The 19,707-nt window shown below is 46.3% G+C and overlaps 1 protein-coding gene across 1 annotated transcript; it reads left to right on the top strand.

Annotated features, from left to right (window-relative positions):
• The first annotated feature begins 4,003 nt into the window (after positions 1-4,003).
• On the top strand, positions 4,004-18,724 carry LOC132210863 (proton channel OTOP2-like). Its single transcript, XM_059653561.1, has 2 exons — positions 4,004-4,663; positions 18,554-18,724. The coding sequence occupies exons 1-2, from the start codon at positions 4,004-4,006 to the stop codon at positions 18,722-18,724; spliced, it is 831 nt and encodes a 276-aa protein (XP_059509544.1).
• The last annotated feature ends 983 nt before the right edge of the window (positions 18,725-19,707 follow it).

The raw sequence follows: 19,707 nt of genomic DNA, 5'->3' as shown, positions 1-19,707 counted from the left end.
TGTGTCCTGGTGGCTAGCTTTCTGCCTGTTTGTCCAATGTAGTGTTTGTCACAGTTCTTGCAAGGTATTTCGTAAATGACGTTCGTTTTGCTTGTTGTCTGTATAAGGTCTTTATGTTCATTAGCTGCTGTTTTAGTGTGTTGGTGGGTTTGTGGGCTACCCTGATGCCAAGAGGTGCGAGTAGTCTGGCAGTCATTTCGGAAATGTCTTTGATGTAGGGGAGAGTGGTTATGGTTTCTGAGCCCGTTTTGTCTGTTTGTTTGGGAATCGGCGGACTGTGTTCATAGGGTACCCATTCTTTTTGAATACGCTGTATAGGTGATTTTCCTCTGCTCTGCGTAGTTCCTCTGTGCTGCAGTGTGTGGTAGCTCGTTGGAATAATGTTCTAATGCAGCTTCGTTTGTGGGTGTTGGGATGGTTGCTCCTGTAGTTCAGTATTTGGTCCGTATGTGTTTTTTTCCGGTAGACGCTGGTTTGAAGTTCCCCATTGGCTGTTCGCTCTACTGTGACATCTAGGAATGGCAGTTTGCTGTTGTTTTCCTCCTCTTTTGTGAATGTTATGCCAGTAAAGGGTATTATTGATGGTCTTGAAGGTTTCCTCTAATTTGTTTTGTTTAGTGATGACAAAGGTATCATCCACGTAGCAGACCCAAAGTTTGATTGGGACAACATCGGAGGCTCGCTGATGATGTTACCTAGAATGGTGACGAAACGTCTGAAAACTAACCTTCCAGCTCAGCGAGCAAACTTACATCCATGAAGTCTCATTGCTCCTCAGTGTCAACCAGACAGGAACAGCGCTGTGTTAGATATAGAGTGAAGCTCACTCCAAACCGTTCCCATCAAATACTCCTAGAACAGGGACAGCACAGGGTTAGAAACAGAGATAAGCTGCCTACACACTTTCAAACTAAACATAAAGCAGCCTCGACGCTGTCACCATCAAATTCTTCCAGGACAGTAACGGCATAGGCTTAGACACAAAATAGTCCTAACAAAACACACTGATTTGGACTGGATCCTGGTTATATCCATCAGTTGACTCAATGTATTTACCCATGAAGCCCATGTCAGAGGCTGGAATGGGACTGAGGTAATGACAAAATTCAATGGCAGAAATCATTGACAGTAATCATAAGCAGTGAACCCCACCAATACTGTACCTCAATGTTACACATTGACCGATCTGTCCCCACCGGTACTGTACCCTGGTGTTATAGAAGGGTCTAGGCCCGAAATGTCAGAGTTTGTGCTCCTGAGGTGCTGCTTGGCCTGCAGTGCTCATTCAGATCAACACTTTGTTATCTCAGATTCTCCAGCATCGGCAGTTCCCATTATCTCTCCCCACCAGTACTGTACCCCAGTGTAGTACAGTAACAGACCTGTCCCCACTGGTACTGTACCCCAGTGTAATACAGTAACAGACCTGTCCCCACCCAGTACTGTAGCCCAATGTTATACAGTGACAGACCTGTCCCCACCCAGTACTGTAACCCAATGTTACACAGTGACAGACCTGTGCCCGCCAGTACTCTACGCCAGTGTAATACAGTGACAGACCCAACCCCCCCAGTACTGTACCCCAGTGTTATACAGTAACAGACCTGTCTCCACCAGTACTGTGCCCCAGTGGTATACAGTGACAGACCTGTCCCCACCGGTACTGTGCCCCAGTGTTACACAGTGACAGACCTGTGCCCCCCCAGTACTGTACCCCAGTGTAATACAGTAACAGACCTGTCCCCCCAGTACTGTACTCCAGTGTTATACAGTGACAAACCTGTGCCCCCAGTACTGTATCCCAGTGTTAGACAGTGACAGACCTGTGCCCCCCAGTACTGTACCCCAGTGTTATACAGTGACAGACCTGTCCCCCCAGTACTGTACCCCAGTGTTATACAGTGACAGACCTGTCCCCCCCAGTACTGTATCCCAGCGTTATACAGTGACAGACCTGTCCCCCCCAGTACTGTACCCCAGTGTTATACAGTGTCAGACCTGTGCCCCCCAGTACTGTACCCCAGTGTTATACAGTGTCAGACCTGTGCCCCCCAGTACTGTACCCCAGTGTTACACAGTGACAGACCTGTCCCCCCAGTACTGTACTCCATTGTTATACAGTGACAGACCTGTCCCCCCAGTACTGTACCCCAGTGTTATACAGTGACAGACCTGTCCCCCAGTACTGTACCCCAGTGTTATACAGTGACAGACCTGTCCCACCAGTACTGTACCCCAGTGTTGTACAGTGTCAGACCGAAGCCCACCAGTACTGTACCCCAGTGTTATACAGTGTCAGACCGAAGCCCACCAGTACTGTACCCCAGTGTTATACAGTGTCAGACCGAAGCCTACCAGTACTAAAGTCAAAAAGTCATCATTATCCAGCATAGCCCTTCAGCCTGTTACGTCTGAGCACACCAACAAACACCGAACCACACTAATCTTATTTACCTGCACTTGGTCCTTGGCCTACCATGCCCGGGCATTTTATATGCTCATCCCGATGATTCTTAAATGTTGTGAGAGTTCCTGCTTTCTCCACCTTCTTTGGCAGCTCATTCCATATTTCTACCACCATCCAGGTGAAAAGTTCTCTCAGATCTGCTCTGAACAACTTGCTCCTCACCTTAAACCCATGCCCTCCGGTCATCGGGAAGCGATTCTCACAATGCACACTGCCTATGCCCCTCATAATTTTGCATTCCTCAATTAGATATTCCCTCAGCCTCCTCTGCTCCAGGGAAAACCACCCCAGCTGATCCAGTCTTTTCTTATAACTGAGACTTTTCATCCAGGCAACATCCTGGTGAATCTCCTCTGCACTCTCTCCAGTGCAATCATGTCCCTTCCAGGAGTGTGGTGGCCACAAATGCTCACAGTATTCCATCTGTGGCCCAACCAATGTTGTGTAAAATTGTAACAAGACTTCCTTAGTCCCATATCCTATGCCCCTGTCAATGAAGGCAAGCATCCAGTTTGCCTTTTTTACCTTCTGCCTACCTGTGCAGACACCTTCAGAGATCTATGGACTTGTCCATCAAGGTCCCTTTGTTCCTCAGTACACCCTTGGAACGTAACGTTAAGTGTGTATTTCCTTCCCTCATTAGACCTCCCAAAACACATCACACCACACTTATTGGGATTAGATTTCACCTCTCTGCCCAATTTACCAGCTAATCGACATCAGACAGTAGCCTGAGACCATCCACCTTGCCAACAAGAACAGCACCTATTTTCATGTCGTCTCCAAACTTACGAATTATACCCTCTACATTCACATCCCTACTGTTAATGTACATCCCCATTGTTAATGTACATAACAAACAACAAGGGTCCCAGCATCAAACTCTCTAGTACACCGTTTCCCAAAACATTCCACCATCACCCTTTGCATCCCGTTTGTAAACTAACTTTGGATCCAGTTTACCTTGGATCCCATTGGCTCTTACCTTCTGGATCGGCCTTCCATGTGGGACCTTGTCAAAGGCCTGACTGAGACTATGTAAACCATATCAAGTGCACCACCATCATCGATACATTTAATCACCTTGTCAAAACAAACAAGTCAGACAGGATCTCCCTCTAATAAATCCATGTCACAATCCCTGATCAATCCCTGCCTTTCCAAGTATTGATTAATCCTGACCTTCAGAGCTTTTTCCAATAATTTCCCTACCACTGGCATTAGACTAACTGGTCTGTAAACTGCCCTTCTTAAACAAAGGAATCACATTCGCTATCCTCCAGGCATCTGACACTTCACCTGTGGCCAGCAAAGTATTAAGTACCTCCACCAGGGCCCCAGCGATGTCCTCCCTTGCCTCCCTGAACAGCCTGGGATACATCTCATCAGGCCCTGGGGAGTTGTGTACCTGTATGCCCGTTAAAACGCCTATTACCTCCTCCTTATTAATCTCAATGTGCCTCACCATCCCAATTGAAATCCTCAGCCAGCGTGTCGACCTCCTCTGTGAATATTAGAAGCTGCCTATTGAAAGCAATGTTGTCTTTTGCCCTTTTAGATGGTGTGGATGAGGGATGTTTCTGCTCCACCAATGTCTGCCTCATCTTTCAGACGGGCTACTACTATCTGTACCCCTTCAATATTGAGTACAGCCTGTTTGCCTCGGCCGTGCTTGGTGTGATGTGGAAGAACGTGGGCAGGTTGATTGAGGAACAGGATCATCCAGCCCACCTCCAACTCCATTTCCATGGCCTCTTGCTGGGCCCAAGCCTTGGGATAGCTGAGATCCTGATTGGCCTGGCAATCTTTATTCTCTACGAGGTGGAAGTGACGGATGAAGGGGGACAGAGCTGGGCTCTGACTGCCTATTATCTCTTTAACATTGTGGCTCTTGCGCTGACCTCCATCAGTGCCTTGGTGGGCTTCTGCATGCACCAGTTTGAGCGAAGGGGCAGTAACAGAGACAAGAACCCAGCCAGGCATCTGGACATGGCACTCCTGCTTTGGGCAGCTTTGGGCCAGTTTCTCATCTCATACTTCAGCCTGGTGGCCATTGTATCCATCCAACCCTTCGAGCTGCTCAACACCCTGAACCTTCTCTTCTCTATCCTCACCATCGCCCAGCACATTCTGCAGAATGCCTTCATTGCGGAAGGTTTAAGCAGGAAACCATTTGTGGAAGGAAGTCACCCAGATGTCATGACTTCTAACTGTGATGGCCATGCCAACAATCATTGAATCCCAGGGGATGCTGTCGCATATTGCATCCAGAACACTCTTTCCCAAATTAGCTCCACCCCATCTGGAATCACCGTTGATCAGGAAACTGTTTCAAGCCATCTGGAGAGTGTGTCCCATATCCAGGAAGGTCAGCATTCTGCCCCTACCAACAGGCTCAGCTCCAAGCGAAGGATACTGAAAGAAGTGTCTGCATGTTTGCTCTTGTCCAATGTCATTGTAAGTTTAAGCACATAAGCTTTTTACAACCTCAGGACGACCAATGACTTTGTTTTCACAGTGTGGTCACTGTCATAGAGGTGAGGGTTAGCAAGATTTTGTAGGTGGTGATTGAGGTGAATGACCTGTCTATCTGTTTCTGAGGAGGGTCTCTCTAAAGGACAGCTAGCTAAATAAACCTTTCTCACCCTTTCCAGTGATTGGCACTGTCTCCTCCTTTTCAACATAGACTTAGAGCAGCACAAGGCCAGAGAGAGGCCGGTCAATCCTTCTAGCCTGTTTGCAATTTAATGAGGTCATGGCTGATTTATGCCTTAACTCCTCAATCTTCAATCCATTTGCCTTACCCAAAAAAGATTGATCAACTTTGCTCATGATGTTTTCTGTAGACCCTCAGTAGCATGTTTTAGGGAAGGAGTTTCAGATTTCAGGATGATATGTGTTAGGATCTGCATGTTGAAGAGTACAGTAAATTTAGGAAGGAAAGGAACTTGAGGAAAGGTGGAGGGGTGGTTCTATTCATTAATGATGAGATTAGCACTGTAGAAATGGATGACCTAAGCTCAGGAAATCAGAAAGTGTTTGAATAGAAATGAGAAATGATTTATCAAAGACATTGTGATGTATATGCCTCTTAACAGGAAGTAAGTTTGTACAATGGACGTAAAGACGTATCTTTTCATTTGTCCATGTTTATACTTGTGAACTGAAATCGGCAAAGGTCTGTCTTAAAAACTAGGGATTATGTGAGGGGTTACTACAGCTTTTAAAAGCAAGTTAGTGTAACTCATTGTGAGTGGTGTTTACACTGCTGCTGTTTTGAAGTAGTGGGCAAAGTTGGTTGCAAACAGGCTGGTACTGGGACAGCATGCAAAGTGAGATTTAGCCAACATTATTAGCTGATTCATTTGTGGAGTTGTGGCTGATTGTGGATGACAATGACTGTCCACCTTTCAACAATGATGTGATTGGCTCTTGGCTTACTGACTAAACTGTCTGTGGGCGTGATACAACCAGAAGCCTTTGGATCTCCAGGAGGGGAGGTGGTATGTCTCTCTGAAGTAGAAAATATCCAATTGGGTTGAAGGAAGCCAGTTTATTTTGTCTCACCAGTTGCCATAAGCTGTTGCTTTTACCAAAAAGTCAGAGACTTCATAAGTTGTGAACCAGTTGCTCTGTGCCTCAAAGAACAAAGATCAAAGAACGATACAGCACAGGAACAGGTCTTTCAGCCCTCCAAGCCTGCACCAACACATTTTCACCTTCCATACCAACAATGCCTTCACTTACAGGATCCATATCCCTCTCTTCCCTTCCTGTTCATGTATTCATCCAGGTGTTTCTTCAATGTTGCTATTGTGTCTGCTTCCACCACCTCCTCCGGCAGCGTGTTCCAGGCACTCACCACCCTTTGTATGAAAAATGTGTCTTACACATCTCTTTTAAACTTCCCCCCGCACTCTTTGAACCTGTGTCCCTTAGTAATTGACGCCTCCACCCTGAAAAAGAGCCTCATACATTCCACTCTGTCCATGCCATTCATTATCTTATAAACTTCTATCAGGTCGCCCCTCAACCTCCTGTGTTCCAGTGAAGACAAACCAAGTCTATCCAAAGTTCCTTCATATAAAATTCCCCATACCAGGCAACATCCTGATAAACCTTTCCTGTACCCTCTCCAAAGCATTCACATCCTTCTGTGAATGTCGTGACCAGAACTGTGCACAATAGTCCAAGTATGGCTTAACTAAAGTTCTATAAAGCTGCAGCATAACTTGTCTATCCTTGTTCTCAATGCCCCTTCCAATGAAGGCAAGCATCCCATAACCCTATTAACTACCTTATCTACCTGCGCTGCCACCTTCAGTGATCTATGGACCTGTACACCCAGATCCCTCTGCATATCAATGCTCCTTAGGTCTCTGCCATTCACTATATAATTTCCACCTGTACTTGACCTTCCAAAATGCATCACCTCACATTTGTCTGGATTAAACTCCATCTGCCATTTTCCTGCCCACACCTCCAACTGATCTACATCCTGCTGTATCCTCTGATAATTCTCCTTGCTATCCGCAATTCCACTAACCTTTGTATCGTCTGCAAACTTACCAATTAGACCAGCCACATTTTCCTCCCTATCATTTGTGTAGATCACAAACAGCAGAGGCCATCACTAATCCCTGTGGAACACTACAAGTCAAGGCACTCCATTTCTGAAAAGCATCTTTCCACCACTACCCTCTGTCTCCTATGACCAAGCCAGTTTTGTATCCCTGTTGTGAGTTCACCCGATACCATGTGACTTTACCTTTTCTACCAGTCTGGCATGAGGGACCTTGTCAAGGCTTTACTGAAGTAGACAACATCAACTGCTTCTCCCTCATCAATCATCTTCATCACCTCCTCAAAAAACTCGGTCAAGTTAGTGGGGCAAAACCTCCCCCGTGCATAACTATGATACCTATCTCTAATAAGTCTTTTTGCTTCTAAATGCACATAGATCTTATCCCTGAGAATCTTTTCCACCAATTTCCTGACCACCATTGCGAGGTTCGCTGAGCATTAATTTCCAGGATTAACCCTTTTAAAAATTGGACAACATTGGCTATTCTCCAGTCGTCTGGGACTTTACCTGTGGCCAAAGAGGACACAAAGATGTCTGTTAATGCAACAGCAATTTGTTCTCTTGCCTCCCTCAATATTCTGGAATCGATTCCATCAGGACCTTAATACTTTTTAAGATGCACAACACCTCTTCCTTTTTAATTGCAACTTGGATGAGAAACTCGACACTCCCCTCTGAGACCATCCTCTACCAATTCTTCCTCTTTGATGAATACCATCCCAAATTTGTTTAGGACCTCACCTGTCTCCTCTGGCTCTACACACAGATTCCCTCCTTTGTCCTTATGTGGGCCAACCTTTTCCCTGGCTACACTCTTGCTTTTTATACAAGGATGGAAAGCCTTGGGTTCTCCTTAATCCTGTTTGCTAACTACTTTTCATTACCCCTTCTAATTTCTTGATTAAATTCTTTCCAACTTTCCTTGTATACATCAAGGCCTTTGTCAGTTCCCATGCTCCTGGACCTAATGTACACTTGCTTTTTCTTTCTGACCAAGGTCATAACATCTGGAATAATCCAAGGTTCATGTAACTTGCCATACCTATCCTTCATTCTCGCAGGAACGTGATGCTCCTTCCATTTGAAATACTCTCACGTGTCTGATGTGGATTTACCCTCAAACAGCTACGTCCAATTAAAATTCTCTAGTTCCTGTCTAATATCGTTGCAGTTCACCTTCCCCAATTCACCCGTGGACTGCTGTTCTCCCTCTCCATGAGTATATTCAAACTCACAGTACTATGGTCACTTTCCTGAAATGCTCCCTCACCAAAACTTCACTCATCTGGCCAGGCTCATTTCCCAAAACCAGGTCCAGCATAACCTCTGCCCTGGTTGGACTGTTTACACACTTTGTCATGAATCCCTCCTGAATGGTCCTTACAAATTCTGCCCCATCCAAGCCCCCAGCACGTAGTGATTCCCAGCCAACATCGTGGAAGTTAAAATCACCACAACAACCCTGCCATTTTTACATCTTTTTAAAATTTGTCTACATACTTTGTCCTGTACCTCCCACTGGCTGTTAGAAGCCTGTAGTACACCGCTAGCTTTGTGATTTCACCTTTCCTATTCCTGAGTTCTACCCACATTGCCTCGCCACATGAGTCCCCTGATGTATCCTCCCTCAGTACAACTGTGAGATACTCCTTTACCAATAATGCAACTCCCCCACCTCCCTTACCTCCCGTTCTATCGCACCTGAAACATCTAAATCGTGGGACATTCAGCTGCCAGTCCTGTCCCTCTTTCAGCCAAGTATCTGTAATTGCAATAATGTCACAGTTCCAAGTACTAACCAAAGCTCTAAGTTCGTCTACCTTGCCTATTATACTTCTTGCATTGAAACACATACATTTCCAGCCACCAACCCTGCCTGTTCTTATTCTTAGTAATGTTTGCCTTGGTTCCTACCTCTCCCTCAATTTCTGCATCTAGTGGCCTACTCGTCTAGTTCCTATCCCCCTGCCACACTAGTTTAAACCCTCCCCAACCACTCTACCAAGTATTCCTCCAAAGACATCAGTCCTGATCCTGCCCAGTTTGTACAGGTCCCACCTCCCCCAGAATCGGTCCCAATGCCCCACGAATCTGAAACCCTCCCCCTCACATTGCCTTTTTCTGAGTAGCTGTTGACACTGATATAATATATCCTGAAATAACTAACTTTGAGATCCTACATTTCAACTTTTTTCCTAGTTCTCTATATTCTGCTTTTAGAACTTCATTCCATTTTTTTTACCTACACCATTAGTACCGATGTGTACCATGGCCACTGACTGTTCACCCTCTCCCTCCATAATTCTCTGCAACTGCTCTGACATCCAGGACCCTAGCACCAGGGGGATAACACACCTTCCTGGACTCTCATTTGTGGCCATGGAAATGCCTTACTGATTCCCCTTTCAATTGAATCCCCTACAACTATAGAAATTCTATTCCTTTCTCTCCATCCTTCTGCAGCAGAGCCAAATTTGGCCATGAGTTTGGCTGCTGCTGTTGTCCCCTGAGAGGTCAGTCCCCTCAACAGTATCCAAAACAGTACATCTGGTTTGCAGGGGAATAGCTGCAGGAGATTCCTGCTTGCTGAACATTCCTGCTCTGCCTGGTGGTCACCCATTTCCTTCCAGCCTGTGGAGTCTGAATCTGCAGTGTGTCCACCTCTCTATACATGCTATCCATGACACTCTCCACCTCACTAACATCCGTAGATGCTGATATTCTATCTCCTCTGCTCTGAGCTTTGCTTCTTCCTTTTGTTTTGGTTCAAGGAGGATGGAGGGATGGAAACACTATGGTAATGTGGTGTATGGAGGAAAACTGTCCCTTGACAATAGGTTCTGCCGTGATACCCTTCACACCCAGAGTCCACTCCTAGGAAGTTTGAGGAGCACTGTTCTGACAAACCAAATGGATCAAGGACACTAAGATGAGTGGTATAGCAAAGAAGACTCTGAAAGTTTGCAGAGCGATCCAGATAGTTTAAGAGAGTGGGCAAAGATCTTTAAGATGGAACACAATGTTGATAAATGTGAAGTCATCATTTTGATAGGAATAATAGTAAAAGGGGCTATTACTTGAATGGTAAAAAAAATTGCAGCATGCTGCTGTGCAGAGGGACTTGGGTGTGCTTGTGCATGAATCACAGAAGGTTGGTTTGCAGCTACAACAGGTAAGTAAGAAGGAAAATAGAATTTTGTCCTTCTTTGCCAGAGGGATTGAATTTAGAAGAAGAAGGTTATGCTGCAGCTGTATTGGGTGCTGGTGAGGCCACACCGGGATTGCAATTCTGCCGAGAAAAGATTTACTGGCATTGGAGGCAGTGCAGAGGAGGCTCACCAGGTTGATTCCGGAGCTGAGAGGTTTGGCTTATGAGGACAGACTGAGTAAACTAGATTGTATTCATTGGAATCTAGAAGAATGAAGGGGGATCTTACAGAAACATATAAAATTATGAAGACAGGAGATAAGATAGAAACAGGAAGGATGTTTCCACTGGCGGGTGAAACTGGAACAAGAGGGCATAGCCTCAAAATTAGGGGAGAACTGAATTGAGGAGGAACTTCTTCACCTCAAGGGTTATGAATCTGTGGAATTCCCTGTCCAGTGAAATAACTGAGGCTTCCTTTAACTGTTTTAAAATTAAGACAGATCATTTTTTGAACAGTCTTGTTTCTTTTTCTGTCTGTATGTGTGTGTAGGGGAGTGAGTATATAAAGGGGTTACAGTTTTAGCCAGTGGTAATACATTGATTATTCATGAGAGTTTGCTTAAAGAGTCAGAAAGCCATAAAGCTGTATAGCATGGAAACAGATGCTACAGTCTAACTCATCCACGCCAACAAATATCCTAAATTAATCCAGTCCCATTTGTCAGCATTTGGCTCATATCTCTCTAAACCCTTCTTACTCATATACCCATCCAGATGCCTTTTAAATATAGTAACTGTACCAGCCTCCACCACTTCCTCTGGCAGCTCATTCCGTACACACACCACCCTCTGTGTGAAAATGTTGCCCCTTAGGTCCCTTTTAGATCTTTCCCCTCTCACTTAAACCTATAACCCTCAAGTTTTGGACTCCCTTACCTTGTGGTAAACACCTTGCCTACTTAGCCTATCCATGCCCCACATGATTTTACAAACCTCCAAATGATCATCCAACGTTCCAGGGAAAATAATCCCAGTTTATTCAGCCACTCCCTGTAGCTCAAACCCTCCAACTCTGGCAACATCCTTGTAAATATTTTCTGGACCCTTTCAAGCTTTACAACATCCTTCTTATAGCAGGGAGACCAGAATTGAACGCAGTATTCCAAAAGTGGCCTAACTGATGTGTCCTGTACAGCCGCAACATGACCTTCCAACTCCCAATTCAATACACTGACCAATGAAGAAAGTATGCTTAATGCCTTCTTCACTATCCTATCTACCTGCAACTCCAATTTCAAGGAACTATGAACCTGCACTCCAAAGTCCCTTCGTTAAGCAACACGCTCCAGGAGCTTACCATTAAGTGTATAAGTCATAGCCTGATTTGCCTTTCCAAACTACGGCACCTCAGTCAGTGACCTCAGCTCACTGCTCGCTCTCCAGACTGCCATCTTGGACAGTGATAGCTCAGGGTCTGTTCCATGGGCAGTGCTCACACATGCACACCTCGCATCCACCACGTGCCGGCCTCACTGCACAATTTTGGCACCAATGTCAATGATCCATTTACAGTCCACATCTGCAATGCCATGCTACACTTCGCATTGCACTAGCACCTCTCACTGTAATGCTGCTGCCAGGGCCCTCTGCACAGGCTCAGGTCATCACTTTATGGATTGGACCAGGCAGCATCTCAGGGCTATAGAGTTACATACTTATCACACGCTCACTTCTTGCTTTCCTGGACACTCACACAATCCCAGCTTGGTCCTGTCTTTTATTGCTCTGACTCCCGCAGCCTCACTCAGGGCCGCGGGTCTGCCAGTCTGTCCAGTGGGCCAGGGCCAGTCCAAAGAGTTATCAGTTGTCAGGTCAGCCATCATCTAGAGCTGGATCAGCCAAGGTCAGACCTGGGAGGTTCAGTGGAGTGAAAGTTATGTGGTGAGGATCATCGGGGGTCGTGGCTATGGGAGGGAGGGTGGATGGGAACTCAGTGCTGGGGACTAGAGACAGCAACCAGGGAGACAAAGGGTGAAGGGGGATCTTTCAATGTAATAGGGAGAGGCAGTAGAGAATGGGAAAACATGGGATAATAGGCAGGGGCAGGGGAATATGGCTATTGACAGACAGCAATACGGTGTGCAGGGCAGGGAGGGTTGGGGGGGTGCACCTCATGCTGGAGGGAGGAGGTGGGAGTAAGCAGTAGAAATGAGGCTCAGGGGCTGAGATTCAGAGTTACACTCACAATGCTGGGGGGTGGGGGCTGGGCATGGTAAAATGGGTGATCCAGTGGGGGAGAGTGAGATGGATATGGAGGTATGGGGGAGGGAGAGGGGTGTGGGGGCAGGGGAAAGAGATGGACATGGAGGTTTGGGGGACGGAGAGGGGTGTGAGGCAGGGAAGGGAGATGGACATTGAGGTATGGGGGAGGGAGAGGGTTGTGGGGGCAGGGGAGAGAGATGGATACGGAGACTTGGGGCAGGAAGAGGGGTGTGGGGGTGGGGTGGGGATGTACGTGGAGGTTTGGGGGAGGGAGAGGGGTGTGGCGGCAGGGTGGGGATGGACGTGGAGGTTTGGGGAAGGGAGAGGGGTGTGGAGGCAGGGTGGGGTTGGAGGTGGAGGTTTGGGGGATGGGGTTGAGTCCCTGATGAGCCGGCTGAGCCTGGGCAACACAATGTGAATTGTGACCATAGTCTCCCCATTCCTAAAGGTGTAATGTGATTGGATAATGGCTGTGTGCTCCTTCAAGGGGCAATTACATCAATCCTGCTCCTGAAGGCTGAAAGTATCTGTCATGACAGGTTTAAACATAGAACATAGAGCAGTACAGCACTGTACAGGCCCTTCGGCCCACAGTGTTGTGCTGAATTATTATCCTACTAAGATCAAACTACCCTGCATACCCTACATTTTACTATCCTCCATGTGCCTATCCAAGAGTCGCTTAAAAGTCTCTAAAGTATCTGACTCCACTCCCACTGCTGGCAGTGCATTCCACACACCCACCACTCTCTGTGTGAAGAACCTACCTCTGACATCTCCCCTATACCTTCCTTCAATCACCTTAAAATTAGGTCCCTCGTAACAGTCATCCTTCTTCGCTCCAGTGAGAAAATCCCTAGCTCCCTCAACCTTTCCTCATAAGAGCTGCCCTCCAGTCCAGGCATCATCCTGGTAAATCTCCTCTGCACCCTCTGTAAAACCTCCACACCTCTCCTGTAATGAGATGACCAGAACTGAACACAATATTCCAAGTGTGGTCTAACCAGAGTTTTATAGAGCTGCGGAATAACCTCACGGCTCTTGAACCCAATTTCCCTACCAATGAAAGCCAACACACCATACGTCTTCTTTACAACCCTAAAAACTTGGGTGGCAACTTTGAAGGATCTATGGACATGGACCCTAAGATCCCTATGACCCTCCACACTGCCGAGAATTATGCCATTACCCCTGTATTCTGCATTTAAATTTGACCTTCCAAAATGAACCACTTCACAATTTTCTGGGTTGAATTCCATCTGCCACTTCTTTGCCCAGCTCTGCATCCTGTCAATATCCCATTGCAACTCACAGCAGCCCTCCACGCTGTCCACAGCTCCACCAATCTTCATGTCATCAGCAAACTTACTAACCCACCCTTCCACTTCCTCAGAGATAATGGGAACTGCAGATGCTGGAGAATCCAAGATAATAAAATGTGAGGCTGGATGAACACAGCAGGCCCAGCAGCATCTCAGGAGCACAAAAGCTGCCAAGCAGCATCACAGGAGCATAAAAGCTTGGCCTGCTGTGTTCATCCAGCTTCACACTTTGTTATCTTCCACTTCCTCATCCAAGTCATTCATAAAGATCACAAAGAGCAGAGGTCCCAGAACAGATCCCTGCAGAACGCCTGTTGTGCGCGTGTGTGTGCGCATGTTTGTGTGAGAGAGAGAGGCAGTGTGTATGTGTGTGTGTGAGAGAGTGTGTGCCTATGTATGCGTCTGTGACTGTGTGTGTGTGTGTGTTGTGTGTGTGTGTGTGTGTGTGCGTGTGTGTGTGGGCAACGTCTGACTGCGTGGGCTGTAAATGCTGCTCACACCAACTGTGAGCAATGCTTTCGGTGATTGCAGAGTGAAGGCCATTATCTCTGTGAAGCAGTAATCCAGGGTGACCTTAAAGAGACCTCTCTGGAACACATTGCACAGTGCTGATACAAGACCTCCTGGTGTGCACAGGGGCCTGCAATCAATTACATCTCTCATCTCCAAGGCTCGCTGACACGCAGCGCTGCCTTTAGTGGGTGATGTGGGGCCGGGAGGAAAAGGCATTAGTCGGTGCTCACTAGTTCTGCAGCCAATCATTTGCCACGTGATTGGTGATGCTTTCATCAGAATAAGATCCAATCTGATATTGTCAATCGTAGTCAATGCAAGGCCCTCCCTGTCAGAACGCTCCATGTCCCACTGCATTGAGGAACATGTGAAGCCTTCATTTGTAAATGGGGTGTAGTCTGGTTGCTGCATAGCTAAGGGCCTTCCCTGGTTCTTCTGCTGACCACGTCCCGAAACAGGCTGAGCCCAGGCCCAGCAGGCCTGCTGGTTGCTATTGCTGTGATGTATTGGAGGTGCAGGAATGTAGCAGGGGAACCATGCAGCAACACACCTAGAACTGCAGTAACATCCAGCAGAACGTAAGCAGTGTCACCACAAAGAGGTCACAGCAGAACAGCCCCTCAGGAGGTACAGGGAGGGCCTGTCCGCGGTGGTATTTCCTGCAGCTGAGCGAGGGGCAGTGCCACTACAGACTGTCCCAGGGTACAGTGACTGAGCTGTGCCTGATGTTGCAAACCATGTAGCGGGGTGGCCATTCTATCCCTGCAGAACTTTTCTGTGACTGACTCGTTCTAGAGAGCCACTGGGGGAACAGTTTGGAATCTCTCAATAGGCCACCCACAAATAGCTTTGTTCAGCCACATCTGAGACCAGTGAAGAGTCAGCCAAGCATACACTTGCCCTGGTAAAGATGTCAGATTTTCCTTCCTAAAGGACAATGCAAAACCCCAATTGCTTCACGAATAATCCAGCAACTACATGGTCACTTCTGCTGACATGATGCAGTGTGAAAACACTGAGAAAAGCAATCCTTTCCTTCAGCATTGGACAGGAATCTTGAAACTAACACAACTGGGGGCACATTAAACAAACATGAATCAGTGATCCAGGGTATGACATTTTTCTGAGGGCAATGATGGATGCACAATAAAGCCAGCTTTGTTAGTGACACTTGAATCCAGTGGATTGATTTTTCTTTTCTTTGAAACCTGATAGGGACAATAAGCCGCAGAGGCATTGGGACCCTTATATTTAATAAGGCACTTTGTTTAACACAGTCTGGATTGTACATTTTAAACCACAACAGAATTAAACCTGTGAGTCCTTGTTTTCACTTTTCACCAGGAAATGGTGGGGGGAGGGTTGCTACAGATTACCTGTTTGGCAGCAGTGACCCCACCGATATTTCTTATCTCTCAGCCATGGGCCAAAAGGAGGGGAACAAAAGATTAATTTCAGTAACAGAAAACATCTTTTTGGAATAACCAGTTAGAATAAGACTGAACAAAGCAGAACAATGTAATAACAATGTGAATAATTCAGGAATTAATGCCACAACCAATTCCAGATGTGCATCTTTCACTCAGTATGGGTTTAAGAGTTAATGGGAACTGCAGATGCTGGAGTAAGAGTGATGGGTGTGTGGAATGCACTGACGGCAGTGATAGTGGAGGGGAATAGAGACTTTTAAGCGACTCTTGGATTGGCACATGGAGGTTAGTAAAATGTAGGGCATGCAGGATAGATTGATCTTAGTAGGATAATAGGTCGGCACAACATCGTGGGCCAAAAGGCCTGTACTGTGCTGTACTGATCTATGTTCTATGTTCTATGTTCTAAATGTATCAAGGCTGTGAGCCATTTGTGCCAAATCACTTCATCTTGTTTCCCCCTGTGATGGGGTCAGTGCTAGACGGGAGGGTTCAGTAAGGTAGTTGCCTGTGGAGGAAGTGGGGGCATAGGGTTTGTCTCACCTCACAGAGAGGACCAAAGGAGCGGAGTCCATCCATAGGAGAGGGCTCCACCCCCGTCAATGAGCAATAAATCGCGAACATCTCTCCAAAGTATTACAGGTCTATGCAAGATTCCATGCAAGCTGCCATGAGATCTATATTCTTGAAAACTCTCAGGCTCCCCCCATGTTGGTGGGACCAGGATGGTTAGTGAGAAACAAAATGTACCCTCTGTGACCGCGATTGGTGACTCCTTTACACAGAACGCGTTGAAAATGACGCAAAATAATTTCTCGTAAAACTCAGCCTGAGCTAACTCTATGAACATATGTCCTATGGATAGTGACTCTAGGGAATTAATCATGGAAGTTAAGGAAATGGCTGATGGATTGACGAGGTATTTTGCATCAGTTGTCTCCTATTGCGTACAGTTCTGTTTGCCACACTATGGGAAGGATGTGGAGGCTTTGGAGAGGGTGCAAAAGAGGTTTACTGGAATGTTGCCTGGACTGGAGGAATTGGACGAATTCGGAATATTTTCACTAGCGCAGCGGAGGCTGAGGGGCAACCTGATGGAAGTATTTGGAGATGCATGGATTAGGTGGAGAGTCAGAGTCTTCTCCCCAGGGGAGAAATGTCAAATACTAGGGGACAAATGTTTAAGGTGAGATGGGGAAAGTTTAAAGGAGATGTGTGAGGGGACTTTTTTACAGAGAGGGTGGTAGGTGCCTGGAACGCCCTGCCAGGGGAGGTGCAGAAGCAGATCCAATGGCAGTATTTAAGAGGCATTTAGACAGACACATGAACAGGCAGGAAATAGACAGATACAGACCATGTGCAGGCAGGTAGGATTGGTTTAGAATAGCAGCATGGTTGGTATAGACATGCTGGGCCGAAGGGTTTGTTCCGTTGTTGCACTGTATAACATCCCAGAAGCAGCAATAAATCAGAAAGTGGAAGACGGGGGGAACAAAATCACAATCACCTGAGAAGTTACAGAGTAAATTACTGAAACTGCCAAGTGCCTGGTCCTGATGGGTCTCTAGGGTCTTATAAGATGAAACTCCAGAAATAGTCGATACAGAGATTCAATTGGATTGAAGAAAGCAAACACAACTTCTTTATATTAAAAAAGGAGGGAGACAGAAAGCAGGATGCTCCAGGCCAGTTAGCTTAATATCTGTCAGAGAGAAATGCTCAAAGCTAAAATACAAGACAACATCGAAAGACTCAAGTAAATCTGGAAGAGTCACAGTGGTTTTGTCAATGGTTATTGTGAGGGGAATTGAATACAGGTGTATGGAGGTTACACCTCAGTCATACAGGGCATTGGTGAGAACGTGTCTGGAGTACTGTGTACAGGACTGGTCAGCCTACTTACACAGGGATGTTAATGTGTTCTAAATAGTTCAGAGGAGGCTTATTAGGCAAATACCTGTGGAAAAGTTGGACAGATAGCTCTTGCATCAGTTGGAATTTAGAAAAGTTAGACATGACTTGACTGAAACATATAAGATCCTGTGAGGTCTGACAAGGTGGATGTGAGGAGGATGTTTTCTCTTTTGGGAGAATCTAGAATAGGAGTCACCTGTTAAAAAATCAAGGACTGCCCATTTAAAATAGAGGTTAGGCAGAGGGTGAGTCTTTGTGACTCTTTTCTGAAAAGACAGTGGAAGCAGTGTCCTTGATATTTGTGAGGCAGAGTCGGAATAGACTCTTGATGGACAAGGGCCCTGGCAGGTTCTCAGGTTAAACAGGATTTGAGGTTCAATCAGATCAGCCTTGGCTGTATTGAATAGCAGAGCAGGTTCGAGGGGCTGAATGGCCTACATTTACCCCTGGTTTGTATGTATTTCTACCATGGCCTAATCCCTCATATCTCTCTAACATCCTCCTCATCCATTCTCCACTTCCTTTGCCCCACTGCCAGCAAACCTTCCTTCAACTCTCAGAGTTCCGGAGCTGTGGAATTCCATGTTCAAACTTCTCCGCTTCACACCCTCTCTCTGGTTTCCTTCAGCACCCTCTTTGAGAAAGATTGAACTCATTTGGCCTCTGGTATTCTTAAGTGATTTGCATCTAATAAAAAGTTGTGAAGCTCTTTTGGAGGTTCTATGGTGTTGAAGAGGTTATCTAAATGTAAATTTTTCCTGAGGGAAGCCCATTAATTTGAGTTTTGTCTGTAGAAATGTAGGGAACCAGGTTATAGTGGGTTAGATGAGAGAGATTACCTCAGGGCTTATCCTGGACTGCTTTTTCTGAGGGTTAGCAGGATTTTGAATTTTTAATTTGTTTCCTTAGTTTTGGATCCTGCCAGCTTTTGGGGCTCGACCACATTTCGCGAATGGTCTTGAAGAAAAGTTTTACGGTTTTCAAATCTGGGCAACGGTCGTCAATATTGGCCTTCCATTGGGAATCTTCTACAGGATGCACTCAGCTACCTGCCTGCTTGAGGTCTACCTCATATCTTAGAACAGATACAAGAGATTCATCAAAAATCAGCTTCAGCTCACGGTCTGACCTGGTGCAAAACCAAAGGCAATGGGCAAAACCTTGGCATAGCGACCTTGAAAAAAGGAGCAGGCCATTCGGCCCTTAGAGCCTGGTCTGCCATTCAATATGAACATGGCTGATAAACCAACTCACTGTTCCCGCTCTACCCCTTTCCCTTCCATCCCTTTAGCCCTAACTCCTTCTTGAAAACATTCCATTTTTTGGTTCAACTGCTTTCTGTGGCAAGAAATTCCACAGACTCTCAGTGAAGACATTTCCCCATATCCCAGTTTCCTGTGGCCCTTAGTTCAGGACTCCCTACTCATCAGAGCCATCCATTCTGCATTTACTCTGTCTCCTCCTGTTCGATATATATTTCTATGAACCTGATCCCTCCAGGCTCCAGTGAACATTGGCCTAACTGAACCAGTCGCTCTTCACACATCAGTCCCGCTATCTCAGGAATCAGTCTGGTGAATTTTCATTGCACTCCAGCAATGGTCTGAACATCCTTCCTCGGATGAGGAGTCCCAAACTACTCAGTACTCCAGGTGTGGTCTCTGTCCAACTGCACCAAGACATCCCTGCTCCTGTACTCGAAATGTCTTGCTACAAAGGCCAACATACAGACTGAGGAAAAGCACAACACTTCTGACAGCAGGATTTTTCTCTATTTTTTCAGAATCAAAGTGGCCATTCTTCCAAAATTTGCTTCCACCACTCTTCCCCGCCCCTTTGCCTGGCCACTCGAGCTGCACCAGCACTGACCTTCATCAGTTGCTAGAGTTGGTCAAATACTAGGAGCTCAACAATAGAAGGGGAGGCGATGGCCCAGTGGTGTTATCGCTGGGCTGTTAATCTGGATCAAAAACAAAGTTGCTGGAAAAGCTCAGCAGGTCTGGCAGCATCGGTAAGGGAGAAAACAAAGTTAATGTTTCGGGTCCGATGACCCTTCCTCCAAG

Source organism: Stegostoma tigrinum, chromosome 22, assembly GCF_030684315.1.
Source record: "Stegostoma tigrinum isolate sSteTig4 chromosome 22, sSteTig4.hap1, whole genome shotgun sequence".
In the NCBI taxonomy this organism is placed as follows: domain Eukaryota; kingdom Metazoa; phylum Chordata; class Chondrichthyes; order Orectolobiformes; family Stegostomatidae; genus Stegostoma; species Stegostoma tigrinum.
This window is presented reverse-complemented; position numbering and strand designations above follow the sequence as displayed.